This window comes from Lepidochelys kempii, chromosome 1 (assembly GCF_965140285.1).
Source record: "Lepidochelys kempii isolate rLepKem1 chromosome 1, rLepKem1.hap1, whole genome shotgun sequence".
Taxonomy (NCBI): Eukaryota; Metazoa; Chordata; order Testudines; family Cheloniidae; genus Lepidochelys; species Lepidochelys kempii.
Genome location: NC_136380.1, coordinates 261,849,273 through 261,872,198, shown reverse-complemented (window position 1 = coordinate 261,872,198; position 22,926 = coordinate 261,849,273). Strand labels below are relative to the sequence as shown.

The 22,926-nt window shown below is 49.9% G+C and overlaps 1 protein-coding gene across 3 annotated transcripts; it reads right to left on the bottom strand.

Annotated features, from left to right (window-relative positions):
* Nucleotides 1–2,579: 2,579 nt before the first annotated feature.
* On the bottom strand, nucleotides 2,580–22,029 carry CCDC134 (coiled-coil domain containing 134). Of its 3 annotated transcripts, none has more exons than XM_073327217.2 (7): nucleotides 21,924–22,029; nucleotides 10,927–11,039; nucleotides 8,682–8,803; nucleotides 8,148–8,232; nucleotides 6,341–6,522; nucleotides 6,027–6,098; nucleotides 2,580–4,981 (listed from the first exon to the last, which is right to left on the bottom strand). In XM_073327217.2, the coding sequence occupies exons 2-7, from the start codon at nucleotides 11,027–11,029 to the stop codon at nucleotides 4,856–4,858; spliced, it is 690 nt and encodes a 229-aa protein (XP_073183318.1). In that variant the 5' UTR covers nucleotides 11,030–11,039; nucleotides 21,924–22,029; the 3' UTR covers nucleotides 2,580–4,855. The 3 variants fall into 3 exon arrangements, with proteins under 3 accessions (XP_073183318.1, XP_078707219.1, XP_073183319.1); XM_078851093.1 differs by having other exon boundaries at nucleotides 2,580–4,699; nucleotides 21,924–22,004; XM_073327218.2 differs by lacking the exon at nucleotides 21,924–22,029 and adding an exon at nucleotides 21,602–21,803.
* Between the last annotated feature and the right edge of the window lie 897 nt (nucleotides 22,030–22,926).

Here is a 22,926-nt window from a genome sequence, read left to right as displayed (position 1 = left end):
ATTACTTTGCATTTATCAACACTGAATTTCATCTGCCATTTTGTTGCTGAGTCACCCAGTTTTGTGAGATCCTTTTGTAGCTCTTCGCCATCTGCCTGGGACTTAACTCTCTTGGGTACTTTTGTATCATCTACAAATTTTGTCACCTCACTGTTTACCCCTTTTTCCAGATCATTTATGAATATGGTGAATAGGACTGGTCCCAGTACAGACCCCAGGAGGACACCACTATTTACCTCTCTCCATTCTGAAAACTGACCGTTTATTCCTACCCTTTGTTTCCTATCTTTTAACCAGTTACCAACCCATAAGAGATTGGATTCCAATGAGGGAATTTGTGGAGTGGTGCTCGTGGCATCCTCTGAGCAAACGCATGTTGGTGGAAAGTCAGATACAGAGAATTGGAACGGGCTTCCGCCTCCCCAGCGCTTCCAAGTTTTCTATCAACATGCCACCAGCAGAAGAGGATCACAACTGAACAGCCGAGATTCAAGAACGGAGGGCTGTGCCATTGCTGCTGACTGTTGGTCCTGCTCATTGCTTTGTAGCCTGTATACCTTCTTAGTAAGCAAATACTCTGTCAGGCCTTCCTGTCCCCTTCCATCTCCAACTATGACAGTAGTAGAAGCAAGGAACAGAACTAGCTGGCCATATGCTTGGCTGTTGGAAGAGCTGTCATTCAGAGGACTGGCACACATGAAGCTGTCTGTTGTATCAAATCGTGCATCTTTGCCGCAGTACAGATTTTGGAGGGGGCTGCAAGCGGTGGCCCACCTCACAAGGAGAGTCTTCCTCCATCCCCCTTGCACCCAGGCTCTGAAGGATCTGGCCACCTGTATCCCGCTCAGATGCCAGGAGTGGCTTGAGAGGCAAAGGTAAATTAGCCCAAACTGAAATTTGACCAGGGATTTGTATCCCTGCTTTTGCAAGAGTGTCATCAGATCTTCAGTGACCCCACACACTCAGGTCTCCATTTCATTATCCAGTCAAAAGATGGTGCCTCCAGGAGCACAACCAAAGCACCATGCTGGGACATAAGGTCAGTACCAGGCGTGGGAAGGAGAGCACCACTTCCAGCAGCTGCTTTATTTGCCTTGGTCCCCACCATTGGGGACCTGGATTTCAGAGGTGCTGAGCTCCTGTAGATTCCATTGAATCCGTGCCAGTTGTGGGTATTCAACACCTCTGACAAATCAGGCTAGTAGTGATCAGGCATAGTCTTATTTCACCTGTGGGCTCAGAGGCAATCATAACCCAAGTTGCTACAGCAGCTGGGCACCATCATCAGATACCTTTATAGCCTATCCCCACCCTCGCTATTGTCTCTCATTCACTATAAGATGTCAACTTCTGCTTCCATTCTTCCGGCCTTCATTGTCCACGTGTTTCATTTTCAATCACCTCCTTGCTCTCACCTGTACTGTACGTGGAATGAGAGCCCCATAAACATCTGCAAGGTCACCTCACTGTCCACCTCCAGCTCCCTCTTGGAAACTCTTTTGCTGTGATGCCTACAAAAAACTTGCCAACAGGCTGGTGGTGAGCTGAGAACACTTCCTGTCATGCTGATCAATATTGTCTTGTTTCCTGGTATTCCCCTCCCTCTCTCTCTACCCATCATCTCTTGTCTTATACTTAGACTGTAAGCTCTTTGGGGTAGGGACCATCTTTTTTTCTTCTGTTTGTACAACGCCTAGCACAATGGGGTCCTAGTCCCCAACTCAGGCTCCTGGATGCTATTGCAGGACAAAATAATACCTGAATGTTGGTTCCTGGAGCCCCATCCTTTCTTTGGGAGAGGGAGCAAAGGTATACATACGAGGGAGAAGAGAACAAGGAGAGATGCAAGCAACAAATCTCTCCCCCACTGCATGCGGAGCCAGCAAGGAGCAAGGGTAAGTGCAGGCCCTGTGGGTTGCATGTCTTCCCCACGAGGTCTGATGGTGCAGAACAGGAGATGGGATAGCCATAGGGGATAGACCACTAGTCTGATCCAGCACGGCAGCTGCAAGGGGCCAGATTTTAGAATGTATTTAGTGCTTAAAGATGCAGGCAGTAGACACTAATGGGATTTTCAAAAGCACCTAAGCAGGTTAGGCCCCTGACTTCCACTGAAACCAATGGGAGTTAGGTGACTAGCCTGCTTGGGCATTTTGAAAATCCCACTAGGCCCCTAAATACCTTTGAAAATCTGGCCCTAGATGCCAAGGAAGGTTGGTGGAGTATGGGGAAAGAGTACCATTAAAAAGCTCAAAGCTATAGTACTGCGTATGGAGACCCCCCAGGGGTATTTGTGTCAGTCTGAAGGTGGCAGTTGGTGGTTGTGGGACAGGATTTTTGGAATATAGACACACAGTATATTTTAGAGGAAGATTCATCTTTAAAGTGCTACAGTAACTAATTTAGCAGGTAACCAGATAGGATCAAGGGAACTCTTCCAATTGTATCTCAGCACCAATCCAGCCTCTAAAATATATGAGGTTCTCAACAGCCCCAATACCCATTCCCACCCCAGAGACACCCCCAGGCATGCCACGGTTCAAAACAGCTCCCACTGAAACACTAACAAGGTACAATGGTTTGATTTTAAAAATTCTGATTTATTCAAGAAAAAAAAAAAAGGCTTCCTCTTTCAATGCATGTCCAAGGAACAAAACACATGTAACTGGCTCTTCATTTAAACATGAACAACATTTCCCATCTCTGGCCATGTAAAATAGCCTGAAGGCAGCAAGTCAGACTACAGCGTCCCCCGATAGAGTCCCTTATTCCCCACAGAAGGATAATCCCTCAGCAAGAACAAGCTAGGGGTGTGTGATTTGATCAGCGACTGAAAATACATCAAAAACAAATCTTGAGAGAGTAAATTTCAGTTCTCGTATTCAAGACAGCGAGGGGCTGATAGCGCCAGCTGGAGCCAGGCGAATGCTGCACAAGCTTTGCATGCACAGCTCTGCCAACGGCCATCAATCCCGACCTGCAGCATCCCCCACAGTTCCAGTCGTGAGCCCCTGTGCAGTGAGTACCACTTGATACAAAGCCTCCACACATTTGGCTTCCACGCAAACATCCACTGGGGACTTGGATGAGATCTATCAAATTCATTTAACTGGCAACCAGCTCTGGATCTGGACTAGGACGTTAGTTGCACTGAGCCCAAGCCTGGATCACTAACCTTTACCTTACTGATGACAGTTAAAATGAACATCAGTCAGAAACCACGCTTATTTCTAGTACACTTACAAGAACATGTCTGTATGGAATAGCTGCACATGCAAAAGAGAAGGCTTGTTACTCTGAGCCAGTAAGGCAGCAGGTCAGTAATAGTGCACTCGCAATAACTCTGACTGGACAATTAAATCTACAATCGGTTGCTTGGTCCAATGGAAAGAATCCATTTTGGACAGAACACATGATCATCACCTCTCTTTCTTCCTACTGTTTATGTAGTGGAAGATCATCCTGCCACGGTGATCTAGTAGGTGGGTAGCTTTTCATTTTAACACAGCAAAATAAAGGTCATTAAAAAAATCCACAACCCAAAGCACTAAATGTGAATTTAGTGAGACTGAAAGTGCCCAACTGGCACCCACGGAGTCTGAGGTCCCCTCTTTAGCCCCAAAACAACTACAGTAAAGGTAGTCACAGCATGGGCTTCACATCCCCCCAGCAACGTGCCTCTAATCCGGAGCAAGTGAGATTCTCTAGGGGGAAGGTGGGGAAGAGGAGTTCTGCCTCCATAGCTTATTCAATCCTTGGTCTTTTTGTCGAGGCTCCCACTGAGTGACAGTGGCCATGGTGGTTGTCATGTGGGCACCTGTTTGCCAGGAACTGAGCCGAGACCAGAAACCACAAGTTCAGCTCATGCAAGTCACCGGCATAAGGAGTCTTTTTTTTTTTTGGCAGTTCAAGCTGAGTCTTTACTCCAGAACCTTTGCTGGGAGGCCTTACGGTGACGTTAGACTCTCTGGAGCCTGCTCAGTCTGTCCTGGCATGCACAGCAGCCCCCCCTCCCCAAAAAACCCTTTCCTCCTGCAGCCCTGAAAATGTGGGCTGCCTCCCACTACATAAGTGGGGGTTCACCCGGTTGGCTCTCTCCAATCCAGATCAGCCAATGGTCTGTTTAGATGTTTTAAAATTGTGTTTCTTTAATAAAACAGCCATCTAGAAAGGAGAGATCTGATTTGTGGATGGAGGTTCCAACAATGCAGGATTTGGTATAAGTGGCAGGGGAGGGACTAGCTGGCTAACTGAACCATATAAAAGCACCATCCCCTTTGGAGCCGCTAAGTTACACCGCCTACCCCCCATTTCCAGGGGGAAGGGAGCATGTTTAATACATGATACATTGTATTTCTCCAGTAACTGAAGGTTCCCAAGGCCTGTGGGTATCTGCTCTAACCACACACCCTACCATGCTTTCCCTCTGACCAGTATAATTATGCAGCTCGAAACATAGTCCTGCCCAGTATAACTATGCCCTGTATCCTGCATTGTGGTTCCAGGGGGATGGGTACCACTCTAATCCCTCCCTGCCTCCATGCAGTCTCGTTGTTAGTATCAGGAAAGCCCTACAGTGCATGCACCCAATGGATGTTCTCTGCTGGACCCTCCGTATGCCAATAGCTATGGAGAGCTTTCCCACGGGGGGTTGTATCCAGGATCTGCGTCCAGTCCCTTCTCAGGATTCAATCCAGTCCTTGTCCGATACACCACAGAAAAAAGGAAAACAAAAACCATTAAACAAATTAAAGGTGACCCGCCCGGCCTTCTCCCGAGGCTGCTGAGGGAGTAGGACACTCTGCTTCCAGCCGTGGCATCTCCCGCCAGCAGGGGTCTCAGCAACAAGGCAGCACTATAACTCCGACTGCGAGCGCGAGATGCGGGGCCCCTTGCGGATCTCCTTCCGTTTCTCTTCTTTCTTTCTCCGTTTCTCCTCCTCTCGCAGGGCCTTCTGGAACGTGTCTGCACTGGGGAAAAACTGAAAGCGCAAGGAGGAGCTCAGCTCCTCAGGCTGCACAGGTGGAGACAGGAAAAGCAATCCCAGTGCCTCAGCGGTCTCGGGAAGCCTTACAGTATTAATTCATTAAGCCTTTTAATCCGTAAAGAGGGGAGAGTCTCCACTCCCTTCTGCCAGTTGTAGTCTTACTGATGTCAGTGGAGAAAGCAGGTGATCCAAAGCCCATGGACAGACTCCTGATGACTCCCATGGGCTTTAGATCAGACGCTAAGCAAGAGGCAAATCAGGCCCAATTCATTCTGAGAGGCAGGTACGACTGCCCCCATCTTACCAATAGGGACATTCAGGAATAGAGAGATTAAGCAATTTGCCCAATGCACTCCCATAAGATCAGCGTCCCAACTTTCCTAGCCACGCTGACCGCGGAAGGGGCCCCCAACTCTGAGGCTATGGTGGAGCCAAATGTGGACCATCAGAGAGAAGGGAGAGAGGTGGGTTTGTGAGGGCAGCAGGGCCTGTAGGCAGCAGGGTTGGCTCCTTGCCTTACTGCCACGAGATCATTCTCTGCCAAATGCTATGGAGAGTTTTCCACGGAGGGACGGTGTTGAAAGACCAGGACTCAGCAGTCAAACTGGACACAGCACCAGGCTCCGGGAAGAGCTGTGTCCGACAGGACAGACAGGCCCGAACGCAGCCCTTTGAGGGCAAACGGCAGAGTGCATGGACCTGCCTTTCCCATACTGCCGTCCATCTCACGCATTCAGCAGCAAAAGGAATTCACTCTCTGGAGCTGGAGCATTGAGAGCCTGTAGGGAGGAGTCGCTGGCACTGCTCCATGGGTTGGGAGGGAGGAGAAGGGAAGGGCAGGATCAGACTGCTCATCAAATGGTGCCACCATCATGGACAACACAAATGGCTTGGCGTAAGCTTAGAATCCTCCCCCACCCCAGGCATCAACAGCCCCAAACATTTGGCCTTTCCATTCCCAAACCAGCTGCCTTCAGCACGGGATAAAGGTGGAGGAGGAAACGTGCACAGGGACTGACTCGTAGCTTTGCTATCTTACCTCGGAATGGTCGGTTTTAAAGGGATTCCGGTAACCCGGAGACTTCTCACTAATTCCCAGCTCCTGAGCCATCTGTGGATTAAAAGAAAGTCAGTACTAGAGAGCAGCATCTCTCACCCTACTGCTCCATGCCTTGCCCTACCTCTCTTATTCCTCCCTCTCCCCCAACGCCATCTCTCCCCCTCTCGACTCACTTCTCTCCCCATTTCTCTAGTCCAATAACCGCAGTCATCTCCCCCTCCATTTGGCCTGTCCCCTAGCTCCAGGGGGGCTGGCCATGCCGGGAGTCAAGATGATTAAGCGCAGAGCCATACCAGTCCGAGCACTTGGGAGTGAGGTCCCTGATCGAACACGCCCGTCTGGTTGCAGAAGCTGATGCCCCAGCGGACCAGGTTGTTCCAGTTGGAGTTGCGGTCAAAGTAATGGTGGACGATTTTGGGGAAGCGCAGAACCACGTCTCCAAAGAAAGCCGTGTTCTCCACCACGTGGGAATAGGCTAGGGAGCAGAGTCACAGGGACAGTCAGCAGAGGGTCTTGCTTCACTGCCCACTTCCTACTGCATGTAAGCCAGCAGAGATCGCCTTCCAGCCAAGAAACTCTCAGCGTGGCCCCTACTTGCGTGGCCTGGCCAGGGGGAAAGCCCTCCTCTCAAGTTGCCAGAAAGATTCCATGGCAGTCCCAGTTTAAGTGGTGACATGCAGGATGTGCCCTCAAACACAGCAAGCCTGGGTGACTGGAGGTTTCTAATGGTCTACGTCTGCTCCAGTCAGACATCCCAACGAGTGGGCACTCCGGCTGTGTCTGGCTCAGCAGGGTGCTAATAAGCACAGCACAAGACTGCGCACTTTCCTACTGACAGAGACGAGGGATGGAAGAGCCCCAACAGGCAAGATCTTCTCTGCCCTCCTCAGACCTGGCCAATGCAGGATTATTCCTTACGCTACCAACTCCAGGGGCCTCGTCTAGTCTAGTTTTAAATAACTCAAGTGACGTGGCCTCCAGCACTCGTTCCCCTTGGGAGAGTGCTCTCCTGTATAATAGACCTAGGTGTTAGCAAATGGGTTTTTATACTCAGCCCAACTTTTCTCTTGGTTAATTTCTTGCTTTTAAGTCAGAGTTATAAACCCCGTTGGTTCATTTTCTCTCTTGCTTGCTATTTACAGCCTACAGGTACTATAGAAGGTTTGCATAGTCCCCCCCACTCCCTTTGCCATCATTTAGCCAAATTCTTAGACAATTTAGTCATCCCACAGGGCTGAATTCATCCCTCAGATACCAATCTGTGCATCTCTCTCTGGGTGGGAGTTGTCTGATGGTCTTTGTTTCCTGCATAAGTCAACCCTCCAGCCATCACAGATACTGGCCCATAGGCTGGGGACAGGGTAAAATACAACTCTCCCTAGCCTCCATCCTTGGAGTGATTTTCTCTTCTGAAACCATTACTGGCCAGCAACTGCTTAAAGAGAGGGTAATTGACAGAGGTTCTTGTGTTCCTCTACAATGTAAGGGCTCTCAGTGCTCATGCTTCAGGTCATAAACTAATCATTGGCTGGGGTCAGGAAGAAATTTCTTCCTCCACGTTCTGTATAGCATTGCACAAAGAGTTGCATTATGGGAGGTTTTACACCTCCCTCTGAAGCATTCAGCATTGAAGACAGGATACCAGACGAGGTGGTCCAATCAATTGTTTTGGTCTCCAGTGTCCTCCCTTTTCAGCACACTGGACAGAACCCCAAGTGCTTACTTTTCATCAGCCATGCAGAAGAAACACCCAGATTCTGTTCTGCTTCACAGATCACTGGCAGAGTTCCCTGGCTCCATTCCCATCCTAGGGTCTTCTAGATGCTGGCAACAACAATGCAGGAAGCAGGACAAAGAGCCAAGTCGATGAGAAAGGGTTCCGAACGTGGACTGACCAGGGAGGCGGTAATGGTTTCATAGATTTTTAAGGCCAGCAGGGACCATTAGATCATCTAGTCAAACCTCCTGCACAACACAGGCCATCGAATTTCCCTCATTACCCCTGCACTGAGCCCATTTGAAATGGCAAATGAGAGGGAGAGAGAAGTATGAAAGAGCATTGGAAGCGGAAACTGGGATTAAAAAGAGAGGAAGTCCTACCATCCTTTAGCTTCTCATCCTGAGGGAAGGGCCCATCTGGAGGCACATCCGCGGCTATAAGGACCGCCCGGGAGTCCTCCAGCACCTGAACATTCAGAAAATGAACTCAGTGAATCCATCTGCTTCCCAGATCTCATCTTTCTCCTGCCTGCCCCAGGCATCCTGCCAGCTCCAGCCTCGTCTCACACCCCCTCCTCCTTTTTGCTGCTACAGCAGCTCGGTGGTGCAGTCTGCCCCAACTCTCCCACCCTGTTTTAAAACATAGCCCCGCACTCTTATGCCCATAGTGACCTTGGGTCCAGTTCCCAACCCCACTGCTCACTCTTATCAACCCCCTTCTTCTCCTCCCCCCATTGTCATGTTCCCATGGTGGTGCTCTGGGCTGGGACACACCCTCAGGAACATGGGATAAAGGTAAGTTGTACTGTGAGCCTTCCCTGCTCAGCCATTGGTGGGAGGGCTCCCAAAGAGCACCCAGCAGCACCCAAAGCCCTGGAGGAGGGATGGGGGCGGGAGTTAGTGGGTGACGCTCACTTTGAAGAGTCCCTTGAGCATGATGTCGATGATTTTATATTGTTGGTTCACATCATTGAGCTCAATCAGGTTCTTCAGTGCGTTCATCTGGTCCTTGCGCTTCACCTCAAATAGCTTCTTATCTGCAGCTCTGTCAAGGATCATGCCCACTGCCCAGACTTCACTGCTGGACCAGGTCCTGCCTCCTGATGGCACTGCAGCATCCAACATTGGGGCCTCTGAGGTTATGTCTACACTGCATCTGGCTGGGATCGAGCCTCCCAGCCCGGGCGCACACACTTGTGTTGGCAGGGCTCGCGTTATTGTCCTCAAAATAGCTGGGCAGAACCTCCCCGTCCCCCTAGGCTCGAGAGCCTGAGCTGCAACATCACCGTAGCATCTACGCAGCTATGTTTAGTGCACTAGCATGAGCCCTGCCAGCACACATTTGTGGACCTGGGATGGGAGGTTTGCTCCCAAAGGTAGTGTAGATACACCCTTAGAAACCCCTCACCCTGAAGTCTCCACAGACAGGCCACCTCCCTCTTTCCCAGAGCTGGGCTCGGCCCCACGATCTCATTTTACGGGCTTGTAACAGTTTTTCCCCTCCCACAACTCCAAACTCAAACATTTCCAGCTGAGATGCACTGACCCATGCAGTGCTCCAGAAGAGAGACCACCCAGGCCAGTACAACCAATCAGTTATGGGGCCTCCCTGGTGTCTGAGTGCAGGGTGTAAGTGACTGAGCCTATCCGCTCCAGCGGTTCATAGATGGGAAACAGGAGCAGGCTTTTAACAACCCTGCAACACAGACATCTGCCAACAGTCCCCTTGGGGCATTTAATAAATACTAAGCACTTATATCGAGCTTAACATTTACAACCCACACTGGCAGTCTGGGAACAGCCACTCTGAACTCATGTCAATTCCCAACCTCTCCTGTTATACACTGGGAGGCTTTGAGCATCCTGCAATGCCAATCTGATTAACCCTTCACCAGGGGAGGCTGGCACAGATAGGAAGGATTCATGTCAGCTGCGGATGCCCAGTAAGAATGATAAACACAGAAGAGACATAGACCAGGCTGAGTGAAACCATGTACAAAGCAGCCCCTCGCCAATAGCAGGAGTGTCAGGCAATCACGGTGAGATAGCCCCATGCATTCTTAGTGTAACTTGATTAAAGTTTTAAGCTAAAAGTCACTTCAACTAGGCAACTATTTTTACTGGTTCCTTGAGGGTTCACTTAAAGGACAGCACTCCAGATTGTCACACTCCAGTGTGATTCCCCCAAGTTACGAAGAGAGAAGTAAAGTCCAGGTCCTCAGCTGGTGTATGCTGGCATAGCTCCAGGGAAGTCAATGGAGCAGCACCAAGCTACACCAATGCATGATCTGGCTGAAAAGTTCAGTCACTTTCCCAGCTGAAGAAGCCATCGATCACGACTGCGTGGTGCATGCTGATTGGTACCCGGCTGATCTCTACGACCTGGAAGGAATAGAACTTTTTGGCTTTGATCCCAGACATTTGGGAGATTTTGGATTATTTTTGGAGAATGCATATGGACTAAGACAGGACAAACCCTGACGATTCCTGCAAGAATCTCACTGAGGAATTTGGAAGCAGGGAGAGAAAGCGTATTACAGGTCACTCTGCTTTTCTTCCTGGGGGCACAGGACAGGTCACCACACTGTGGCTCAAACCCTTGCCTAGAATACAATCTGTACCTACTCCATGCCAAGCTGAGAATCTGCCTCTATGCTCACCAATGATAAAAGAATGAAGCGAAATGGGTCTTATATAAGCAAACTACGGAGCCTAGATAAATCCTCCCTACAGAAGAGCAAAGATGTGCCAGCTCAGCAGTTCTGATGCTATCACATAATCAGAGAAAACAGAGTCAGAAAGGAGCCAGAAGGTCATGAAGTTCTTCACCTATCGCCTGGCTAACACAGGATTGGTCTTTGCAATTCCTTTTCTCAGTCCAGCTCTATCTGACTCAGTTAATGGCGTTCCCATCATTGCCCCTGGGGACTGCTCCCCAGTGTGTTAGATCTCACTGTGAGGAAACAGTTCCCAATATTCTGTCTGCATTTTCCTTAGTTCACTTTTACGTCATTGTCCGTAATTATAACCCTGAGGCCCACTCAATAACTCCTCTCCCTCTTCAGTGTTTAATCCTTCTAATACCTGTCAACTGCTCTTGCAGTTCTTCCCCGGCCCGCCCTCACTCACAGCCCAAGTGCAGGCCTGGAGAGAAGGATACAGATTTCCAACCCAGAGTCTATGCTCTGTTTCTCTGGGTCTGAAGAGCTGCCCCTGGACAACATCAGCGTGAAGACAAAGGTGCAGACCCGGAACAGATCCATGTTTGAAGTCCTGGATCAGAACAAAACAACAACAAAGACTTCATGAGCTGGATAAGATGTACAAACCGCCCCACACATCCCAGCGCCACATGCCACACAACCCTTTGACATCCAGGGCCAAAGAGCATCCCCAGGACAGACGCCAGGGGTTCTCGTTGAAGAGGCTCCTTTCCAAACAGTCTTCTATCCATTTCCCTGTCGTCTCCCCACTGCACAACAGGTGCATTAATAGGGGGAGGCAGGGCTGCCACTTCCTCTTATATTTCATCCAATAGTCACTGGCAGAAGCAGGATGGTGGCCAAGATCCATCAGGAGCCTAAGACTGCCCAGCACAAGAGACAGGGATATCAGACTAGATGGGACCAGGCTCTGACCCCCTTCAGCAAATCCGATTATTCCCACTGAAGTCTGAACTCAGTTCAACCTACTCTTCAAACTTGCCTTTAGCAACCATATTCTATGCTACTGCCTAAAATCACTCTCTTACAAACTTCTTCCGAACTTCCAGCCCAAACAGTTCTATATTTCACTGCAGGCTCACTCCCGTTCCTGCCTTGGCATTAGCTCCTTGGGGGTATTATCTATGCAGTCCTGTTAGGATCCTCCCCACTTCATCGCCTGAGCAGGGCTGGGGGGTAGGGAGGCACAACCAACAATTATAATTCAAAGCAGGGGGGACTCAGCTCAAAAAGTTTGAAAACTGCTCAGGGTGCAGGGAGAGGGGTAGCTAGGAGCTGTGCGCAGGCGGGGGGTAGCTCAGAGAGCAGTACAGCTCAGAGCTGTGTGCAGGCAGGGGGTAGCTAGGAGCTGTGTGCAGCGAGGGGTAGCTCAGAGAGCAGTACAGCTCAGAGCTGTGTGGAGGCGGGGGGTAGCTAGGAGCTGTGCGCAGCGAGGGAGGGTGCAGGGAGAGGGGTAGCTAGGAGCTGTGTGCAGGCGGGGGGTAGCTAGGAGCTGTGTGCAGGCGGGGGGTAGCTAGGAGCTGTGTGCAGCGAGGGAGGGTGCAGGGAGAGGGGTAGCTGGAGCTGTGTGCAGGCGGGGGGTAGCTAGGAGCTGTGTGCAGGCGGGGGGTAGCTAGGAGCTGTGCGCAGCGAGGGAGGGTGCAGGGAGAGGAGTAGCTGGAGCTGTGTGCAGGCGGGGGGTAGCTAGGAGCTGTGTGCAGGCGGGGGGTAGCTAGGAGCTGTGCGCAGCGAGGGAGGGTGCAGGGAGAGGGGTAGCTGGAGCTGTGTGCAGGCAGGGGGTAGCTCAGAGAGCAGTACAGCTCAGAGCTGTGTGCAGGCGGGGGGTAGCTAGGAGCTGTGTGCAGCGAGGGAGGGTGCAGGGAGAGGGGTAGCTGGAGCTGTGTGCAGGCAGGGGGTAGCTAGGAGCTGTGCGCAGCGAGGGAGGGTGCAGGGAGAGGAGTAGCTAGGAGCTGTGTGCAGGCGGGGGGTAGCTAGGAGCTGTGCGCAGGCGGGGGGTAGCTAGGAGCTGTGCGCAGGCGGGGGGTAGCTAGGAGCTGTGCGCAGCGAGGGAGGGTGCAGGGAGAGGGGTAGCTGGAGCTGTGTGCAGGCAGGGGGTAGCTAGGAGCTGTGTGCAGGCAGGGGGTAGCTAGGAGCTGTGTGCAGCGAGGGAGGGTGCAGGGAGAGGGGTAGCGGGAGCTGTGTGCTGGGGCGGGCACGCTTTGTTGCAGTTGCTGCTCCCCGAGGGCTCTGCTGGCCCTGGAGCCAGGACCCCCACCCAGGCGGGTCTTACCAGCAGCCCAAGAAGTCAAAGGGGGCTGGGAGCCGAGGAGCAGCCACAACTCAGGTGACCAGCAGCAGCAAGAGATGGGGAATGCTGCAGCTTCCCGCTCCGTGGCACCAGCCAAAGCAGCAGCTGCCCCGCACTACCCAACTCAAGCCTCCAACGTGGCCAGGGGACAGAGAGTAGGGGGACTGCAGGAGAGGAGATGTGTGTGTGTAGGGGACAGGGGGACGGACACTGCCGCACTCTGGATAAGTTTGGAGTGGGGGGTGACGCCCCCCAAGACACACACCCCTTGCAACTCTGCCCATGGTCTTCCGGCTTCAGCCCTACAGGGAGTGCCATGGCTCCTGGCTTCAGCCCCGTGGGGGGCGCCGGGACTTGTGGCTTTAGCCCTTCAGGGGGTGCTGGGGCTCAGTTTAAGACCTGCAGCTCCTGGCTTCAGCCCTGTGGGGGATGCTGGGGCTCATGGCTCCGGGCTTCCTCCCCGCGGCTCCCGGGTTTAGCCTCACAGGGGGCAACAGGACTCCAGGCTTCAGCCATGGCCCCTGCAGCCCCTCTGAAAACAACTTGCGGATGAGCAGGGGGCCACAGACCCCTGGTTGAGAACCACTGCACTAGTGTATGTGATAAGTAAAGACAGGCACTGTAGGAGCTGCGTAACAGAACTTGTTCTGCCTGGGGGATCCAGTCCTTGAACAAGAAAAGAGAACGCCACCATATCAGGTATAAGTGGTCCTGCCTGGAGTGCCAGATTTACAGTAATCCCTCAGGTGGTGAATGAGAGAGACATCAAGGAGGGTCAGAGAGGTCCACATATAAGTAAGCAAGAGCCTTCTCTCCAGGCACAGATTTCTTGGCACATATCAGGATAGCTAAGGCATACAAAGAAAAACAGTCCCTGGTTATTCAGGTGCTGGGATTGAGAGCACTCTCAAGAGTGTATTCTGCTTACCCAAGGGAAAAGAACACGGGTAGGAACATTACTTTTTATTGCAATGTAACAAACACTGCAAGTCAATTCTTTCTGAATAGGTAATTTATCCAACTGAGACGGGGGATCTGCACTGGTAGCTGCAAATCCCAGAACATGAATCATTAGGTAAACCTCTCTCCCTTAGGAGTCGGAGTCCCACCACACCAGACTACCAGGTTTAGAGACACTGAGTGCTGCATGAGGGAGAGTTACAGAGCCGACAAACTGAAGGCTGCAATCAAATACAGGCTTTTTGCTATATTTCCGAGACCTCTATGGCCAAGGGCAGCACTTGCAGGAGTTAAAGTATCAATGTGATCACATCAAGTATTATAAAATGTAAGGTGCTTTCTCCACAAATCCTGAGAATGTCCTGGGCCCTCTCCAATTTAGGAGCTGAGCAAAGGCTGCAAGGAGATATGTTCTGGTCTCAGTGAAAAGTAGATGTACTGCTTTAGGCACAATACTGCGCAACACTCAACAAAGAGACTAGTCCTTGTGAAAAATTTACAATGGAGATCATAGAATGTCAGGGTTGGAAGGGACCTCAGGAGGTCATCTAGTCCAACCCCCTGCTCAAAGCAGGACCAATCCCCAATTTTTGCCCCATATCCCTAAATGGCCCCCTCAAGGATTGAACTCACAACCCTGGGTTTAGCAGGCCAACGCTCAAACCACTGAGCTATGGGCTCAAACAGAGCGTTTGCAGAGCCTCCTGCAAATGAGAGCAAGGGCCAAAGCAGAGCTGGGATAAGTAGACGCAACTTCCACCAAGCCAGAGGCAGCTGCTCAGTCTCTGATTCTCCTTAAAGGTTTTGGATTGGAGGAAAAGGAACAGCCTGTGGACTGAAAGATCATCAGCTGTCATTGGGATCCAGACACCCGTTTGTGTGCAACTCTGTATGTGTCCTTAGCCAACATCCTTGTCTGGTCCCATGTGATGCTACAACCATAAGGAGCAGACTGACCACGGCTGAGATGTCAGAGAGATCTGGGGGGAAAAGGTCTGTGGCAGCTGGAGTCAGCTAGTCAGTCCATTAGGAGCTCCCGGCCCAGACAGTACAGGGAACGACCAGGCTGCCAGCAGCTCTCTGGAAAGGGGATGGGAAGAATTCCTGCCTGGAACTACTCTGTTCTGCTGCCCAACGTGGCTCTGCTGCGCCCTCCTCCTCCTGCTGCTGAGAAGTCTTGGGCAGAGCCTGTGGTGACTGTTTCCTCACAAGGGTCTCCAAAACCACAGACTCCTTTTACGTGGGGCAGAGTCCGAAGAGGCACTGGCTGGCTGAAGGGAGGACAGGGAAGGAGAGAGTGTGCAGCAGCCCCCTCTGGGGCAGGGGAGAGCCATCTGTGCTGAACCAACAGCACTGCCGGGGAGAGATGTAAGCAGATGCAGACATAGGTAACAGAGGAGTTGATGGGGACTGGGAGCAACTCATCAGCTGAGGGGAGAAACAACGCGGGGGAGAGAAGCAGGGAGCCAGAGGCCGAATTGCCCAGCCTCATCACACTGGTCCGGTGAAATAGGAGGCTGCTATGACATTCACGGACCCGGGGCTGAACTTGTCTACATGCCCTCAGCCCCAGGTCGGCTAACAAGCCTGCCAACAGCTGCACTGAGACATGGCTACATTTCATAGCAGGGACCAGCCTGCAGAGAAGCTGACGAAAGCTGGAGCTGCTCACTGCCCTTAACAAGAGTGTGAGCAGTGCTGCCATTGCCAGCAGGCCTTCTTGCTCCTGAACACTCCCAATGGACTTCTGACCTTTAACCCTACTACGTAAAGAATTGTTGTTTAAAGAACACCAGTCCCATAAGTTTGATGGCTTAAGTCTTTGCGTTTCCAGCCTAATAAACCCCATTAAATCTGTCTGAGTGACATATGCACACGTGTCTGTTCTATGCTGGGGAATTTACCGCCCCCCCAATTCTAACAGGTTCTAAAATTGGCTCACTAAATCCGTGTTAAAAGTGGCCAGTTTCACAAAGCTGAAAACTTTGTCATGAGCCAAATCAGCTGAAAGGAAGAATTTAAATCAGAAAAATATGAATGATAATTGGGAATTGTTTAAGTATACTTTACTAGATGCCCCAAAAGCCACAACTGAGGAAGAAGGCCGTATTAGTTTAAAAATCGACCTAGTTTAGAGGGGAAGCAAAGGCAGCTATAAAAAATTTAAAAAATAAGAGATCACAAATGGAAGAAAAAGGAAGTTGAATAGTAATTAATATAAATCAAAAGCTAAGAATTGTAGAAAATTGATAAGGGAAGCAAGGAGAACTCTATGTAGAGTTCAGTACAATAAGGAGTTTTTAAAGTATATTAGGAACAAAAAGAATCCTAATAATGCTATTGGTCCATTCCTAGATAGAACTGGTAGAATTATCAATAACACTACAGAAAAGGCAGAAGTCTTCAATAAATATTTCTGTTCTGTATTTGGGGAAAAAAAGCAGATGATATAATCTCACCATGGTGATAACACTCTTTCCTTTCCACTAGTATCTCAGGAGGATGTTAAACAGCAGGTATTAAAGTTAAACTTTTTTATATCAGCAGGTCTGGATAACTTGCATCCAACAGTTTTAAAAGAGCTGGCTGAGGACCTCACTGGACTGTTAATGTTGATTTTTCCAATAAGGCTTGGAATACTGGGGAAGTTTCAGAAGACTGAAAGAAAGCTAATGTGCCAATATTTTAAAAGGGTAAACAGGATGACCCAAGTAAGGTCTTTCTGACATCGATCCAGGCAAGATAGTGGAGCAGCTGATTCAGGACTCAAAGAATTAAAGGAGGGCAATATTATTAATGACAATCAACACAGATTTATGGAAAATATGTCCTGTCAAACAAACTTGATATATTTTTTGATGAGATTACAAGTTTGGTTGATAAAGGTTCAAATAGTGTTGATATAATATACTTAGACTTTTATAAAGTTTTTGACTTGATACCGTGTGGCATTCTAAAGAAAAACTAGAACAATATAAAATTAACATGGCAAACATTCAATGGATTAAAATCTGGATAATTAATGAGTCTCAAAATATAACTGTAAATGGGGAATCATCAATGAGAAGGTGTGTTTCTAGTAGGGTTTTGCAGAGATCAGTTCTTGGCTCTATGCTATTTAACATTTGTATAAGTGACCTGCAAGAAAACATAAAATCATCACTGACAAATTTGCAGATAACACAAAAATCGAGGGAGTGGTGAATAATGAAGAGGACAGGTCACTGATACAGAGCAATCTGGATTGCTTGGTAAACTGGCCACAAGCAAACAATAAGTATTTTTATATGGCTAAATGTAAATGTACACATCTAGAAACAAAGAATGTAGGCTATAGCGACATGATGGGGGACTTTATCCTAGGAAGCAGTGACTCTGAAAAAGTTTTGGGGATCATGGTGGATAATCAACTGGGTATCACCTCCCAGTATGATGCAGTGGCCAAAAGAGGTAATGCGATCCCAGGATGCATAAACGGGAATCTCGATTTGGAGTAGAATACTGTGTACAGTTTTGGTGTTCACAATTCAAGGAGGATGTTGATAAATTGGAGAGGGTTCTGAGAAGAGCTACGAGAATTGTTAAAGGATTAGAAAACATCTTATATAGTGATAGACTCACTCACAGATAGACTCAATCTATTTATCTTAAGAAAGAGAAGGTTAAGGGATGACTTAAGTGCCATCTATAAGTACCTACATGGGGAAAAAATATTTAATAACAGGCTCTTCTGTCTAACAGAGAAAAGTATAACACAATCCAATGGCTGGAAGCTGAAGTGAGACAAATTCAGGCTGTAAATAAGCTGTAAATTTTTAACAGTGAGAGTAATTAACCATTGGAACAATCTACCAAGATGTGACGGGATAGACCAGGCTGGAGGCCTCATGGTCTTGCCACACTCATCCCAGGTCCTCGAAGCAGGCTAGAGTGCCTGCAGGGGAAGCAGCCAATCAGGGCCCAGGAGGGTCCTATAAAAAGGAGCTACAGAGCAGCCACAGACAGAGTAGTTCCTGGCTAGAGTTGGAGGAGTGTGGATGGCTGAGGGAACTACAGCACAATGGACAGCCCAGTGCTAGTAGGGTCCGGGGAAGCAAGGAAGAGCTCCTGGCTGGCTACTGGTCCTGAGCTTAGAAATGCTCTGAGCTAAGGGTAAGGCATGGGTGAAGGCTGCCCACCCCCTCCCCCTCCCCAGACCACTGGGGAAGGGCCTACAATTGGATATCAGTAAACCACCAGAAGGGGACTGAACTCTCAGGAGGCCCAGCTGAAGACTAGGGACAAAACAGACTAAGAAGGCAAAACCATTACTTCCAGGGAGGTAGCCCTGGGGGTATGGCCTACCCAGAGCTGGGATTGGTTTAAAAAATGTGGATACAGCCAACCAGAGGGGGTGCTCATGACAGGTAGGTGCTGACCCCATTACACAAGGGTTGTGATGGAGTCTTCACCACTGGTCATCTTAAATCAAGATTTTATGCTTTTCTAAAAAATCTGCTCTAGAAATTGTTTTGGAGAATTTTTATGGCCTGTCTTATACATGAGGTCAGACTAGATGATCACCATGGTCCCTTCTGGCCTTGGAATCTATGGAGCTGTATTGTAGACCAGGCTCCAGGTGATCTGGACCATTTGTACTGAGCCACTATCTTCAGCAGGCTCTGAAAATGGTTTAGGCCACCTGTAGCATGATTCACCCTGCAGTTCCAAGGGGCTTTAAAATCACATTAGCTGACCTGCGTTTCAAGACGGTTAGAATTCTGTGGACACGTTTCCCACCCAGACCAGGCCACTGGTTTACAGGGCTTGGGGTGGAAATTTTCAGGTGATGCTCCTTTGTGTTTTGTCTAGGGAAAAAAACTCCCCTTGGAAGCTGGAATCCCTGCCTCAGTCTTCACCATCTTAGGGATCAGATGAGAGGGAGAAATTTGAAATACACATTCCCCACCTCCCACTGAAACAATCTTTGCTGAAGCAGAGCTGTTGCCGCAGCCTCAGGCAGAGAGAAGGTTGGGAAGCAAAGGCCTGTGATGTGGCAGATGGGAAGCAGTTGCCACGAATATTCTCTGCCAGCTCTGTCCAGCAGAAAATCCATTTGTCTGAACTGGACGCTTGAATCTCCCAATTTAGATTGTGTTTAAAAAGCCAGTATGAATAGTCTGGCTTTGTGAATGGTTACCATTTTCAATTCAATTGGGGGGGGGGGAGGGCAGTAAACTTTAAATATTCTCCTGCAGTAACTCAAAATCTAGAGCATCTGGCTAGTGCATGAGAAAAGTCTGTAATCTACCTACATCTTCCAGACTTCTTGTCACCTTGGTATCTGAGCTCCTCACAAGCAGTTAGGGATTTATTCTCACAACAACCCCAGGAGGTAGAGATGTATCATTATCTCCATTTGAATTTAAAACACGCACACACACACACACACACACACAGAGAACTGGGCAGAGAAATTAAGTCACTCGCCCCAGAGAGTCTGTGGCAAAGCAGTGCCTGGAATCGTCAGAAGTCTCTGGCTAGCTCTCTGCTTTAACCACAAGCCTCTTTAGCTAAATGGATCCATTTAGGTGCCTCGTCCGAGCTGAACGAAATGTAAAAAACAAACAGCATCAGTGGTGGAAACAACAAGATATTCCCACTTCTTTACATCTGAACAGCATAAGAGAGCAGGGGGTTGGACTAGATGATCTCCTGAGGTCCCTTCCAACCCTGATATTCTATGATTATTAGTAATGCAGGTATGAAATATTTAAATACAATTACCTCAGTGATCCCTTAAAAATGCAGATTAGATAGATTAAATATTCTGGAGCAGATCATCACATGGTGTTAATTGGCATCACTCCTATTGAAGTCACTGGAGCCACAATGATTTACACCAGCTACGGATCCGATCCCAGCATAATTAATTGTGTTCACTTGAGGGAAATCAGCAGCACCTTAAAAGGCTCATGTGTGGTACGGTTGAACCATAGAGCTTCCCTTTAAGCACTGCGGGATCCAGTCTTTATCACACAGGGTGGTAATAGTGTGGAAATTGGATTAGCTCTCATTGCCCCAGCAGCATTCTGAAAAACCCAACCGTCTGATTGTCATCCACACATCAATTACAGAACAGCAAGCACCACACAAGTAGGACATAATTCTGTCACAATGCAGGCTGTGAAAAATCATAGAATATCAGGGTTGGAAGGGACCTCAGGAGGTCATTTAGTCCAACCCCCTGCTCAAAGCAGGGCCAATCCCCAATGTTTGCCCCAGATCCCTAAATGTCCCCCTCAATGATTGAACTCACAACCCTGGGTTTAGCAGGCCAATGCTCAAACCACTGAGCTATCCCTCCCTTTCTCCCTCCCATCTTGAAAGGTATCTCTGTCCTTTTTAGGGACTGCTTTTTATTGACTAGAACAAGAGCATAAGAGCAGAGGGGGAGGAGGGGAATGAGACCATGATGTGAAATAGGAGAGAGTGCCTTTAGGGAATGCGCATACTCCCTGTAATTGTTGTCCAGCACATAGATGATATGAGGATAGGTGCCCTGTGTGGGTGTGAAGGAGAGATTCAACTACAGAAAATTTCAGTGTTTGACAGCAACAGAGCCTTTTATAAAAGTGACATGCTTCCAACACTGGAAAAAGGGGAAAGAAAATTACCTCTCCTAAGCATGTCAGAGGGATTATCTATTGGGATACATCGAAGAGTAACTGCAGGAAAGATCAAAGTGATTTACAGACATGAATTAAAGCATCACAAACAATCCATGTGAATTCCACCTTTCTATGGAGCATTCAGCAGAGATCATCTGTTGGAGTTGGGGGATGGGGGAGGGCGGGGGGGGGAGGAGATCTGGTGGCCTTTGGTCCCTCAAGTCTTTTTCTTTCACTACTCTACTCCTGAGAGATACCCAGAAGCAGACCTTCAGAGGCGGGTGTATGAGGTCAGAAACAAGCTTCCTCCTTTGTAATAATGCAAAGTCAGAGGCATTATGGAGAGTTTAAGCCTTCCTCTGAAACATCTAGATTTGGCCGCTATCAGAGACACAGGATAATAGATCAGCAAGGTCATTGGGCTGATCCAATATCACAATCTTTTCCATAGTTATAAATAGGACACCATTTTTTGTACACAACATATCAGACTAACATCTAGTCAGAAAATTACCCTCTTAGGCAGAAACAAAACTGTACCAGGTACGGGCCAGACTGCTCAATTAAGTATTGTGAGCAAGGAACTGAAGAACAATGGGGATCTAGGCAGTGCTTAATTTGCGCCAGGGCTGAGCTCCAGTGCCTCTAGGCTTGGCAGTTCATAGACCTGGCACCTCTGGGTTTGCCCTGTCAGTTATGAAAGTAAAAAAATTTCTTGAGCCTTGGCACCTAATTGCTTGAGTCAGAAACCTCTTTCATTTCAAAATTAAGCACTAGGTCTATGCCTAGCTCTGCCTACGACTCATGGCCTGCAGGACCTTGGGTGGGAGGAGGGGAAGAGGCAAGGGGGCACTCAATTTACCTGTGCTGCAGTTTACCTAGCTGTAAAATGGGTATAACAACATAGCTGCCACACCGGGTACTGTGAGGCTGGTTTATGAAGCACTCTGAGATACTTCAATGAAAGATGCTCGAAGCGACATAGAGAAGACCATCTAGCCCAGTTATTTGCTTACATTTGAATAGCTTGATCCCAAAATAGTTCCCTGCACACCACACTTCCTCTTGCATTATCTAGTTTAGTGGGGGGGGGGGGGGGGTATTGCCTTGTGGCCAGCCTGAGTTCGGCTAGCACCACTCGCCAGCCATCCACCCCCTCCTCTCCTTTAACCCCCTCCGTGCCTAGCCATGAAGCACAAGCCAGGGATGACCCACCACGGGAACTTGCGGTGGGTGCCCCCTGCAAGGAACAGGTGGCTTGTGAAGCAGGCGATTTCTGTCGGAGAAGCGCGGCGGGGCTGGCGCAGGAGAGCGGGCGACGGCGGAAAGCCACGTTCCCGCCTCCCCGCCCCTGCCCACGAGAGCGCAACGAGCCCCGCCGGGGCTGGTGCCGCTGCGCCCTGCGGGGCCGGCCGCGGGGCCGCGCCGGCCTCTCGCCCCGCCCCGGCCGGTGCTGAGCAGCCGGCCCCGCGCCCGGCACGTGCGGGCAGCGCTCAGCCCCGCGCTCCCCCGGGACCGGGCTCCGCCGCGATCGCACCTGCCGCCGCCGCCGGGGAGGCTCCAGCCTGCGGGGCCGCCGCCGCCGCTCACTGGCACCGGGCTGCCATGCCGCCGCCGCCGCCGCGCTTCTTCTGCAGCCCCCGGGGGCGGGCTGTGCGGAGACCGGTCCAGCATGCACCGCTCGGCGATGTCACTTCCTGAGCCCGCCGCCGCCGCCGGCCCCGGGAGCCGGGTCGGTGCGGGCCCCGCCGGCCCCCGCTGTCTCTGCACCGCTTGGGCCGAGCAGAACGTGAGCCCAGCCGCCGCCTGGGCTTCAGCCTGGGGGCCACGCCGGCCGCGGGATCCGGGCCGCGCTTGGGCGTCGCGCACACCCAGAGACGGGCCAGATCTCCCGCTTTGAAAAGGATCATCCGGATTATAGGGGCTTTGGTTTATACAGGATCGGTGCTTCATGTGTAATGAAAGCGGGGCTGGGGCTCAAGCAAGTTTTTTACTTTCATACCTGACTGGGCAAACCCAGAGGTGCTTGGGCCCTGAGCTGCAAAGCCTAGAGGTGCCAGGGCTGCCCCAGCACAAATTAAGCCCTGTGTAGGACCCGATTACCCTCCCCTCCCGATTTTTCATACTTGTTGTCTGCTCACCCTAGCACACACATACACGGTAATCTCACCAACACAAACGTGCGATAGGATGCCAGCGCAGCAAGGGCTGCATTTCCGGGGCAGAGGAGTATTTGCTGTATATTCAAAGGTTTCAGAGTAACAGCCGTGTTAGTCTGTATTCACAAAAAGAAAAGGAGGACTTGCGGCACCTTAGAGACTAACCAATTGATTTGAGCATGAGCTTTCGTGAGCTGCAGCTCACTTCATCGGATGCATGTAGCTCACGAAAGCTTATGCTCAAATCAATTGGTTAGTCTCTAAGGTGCCACAAGTCCTCCTTTTCTTTTTTTGTATATTCAAACTGTAAAATCTTTTGGATCCTTCAGGCTGAAAGACCCTGGAAATGTAAAGTGATGACTATGAGGGTTTTTTAAAAAC

Bases quoted from the DNA above. Each gene is read 5' to 3' on its own strand.
- CCDC134 (XM_073327217.2), bottom strand. From the start codon at position 11,029: ATGGATCTGTTCCGGGTCTGCACCTTTGTCTTCACGCTGATGTTGTCC. The intron at 8,233-8,681 runs GTGAGCGTCACC...CTGAATGTTCAG, and splicing joins TGCTCAAGGGACTCTTCAAA to GTGCTGGAGGACTCCCGGGC. The intron at 6,099-6,340 runs GTATGGCTCTGC...TTTAATCCACAG, and splicing joins ACTCCCAAGTGCTCGGACTG to ATGGCTCAGGAGCTGGGAAT.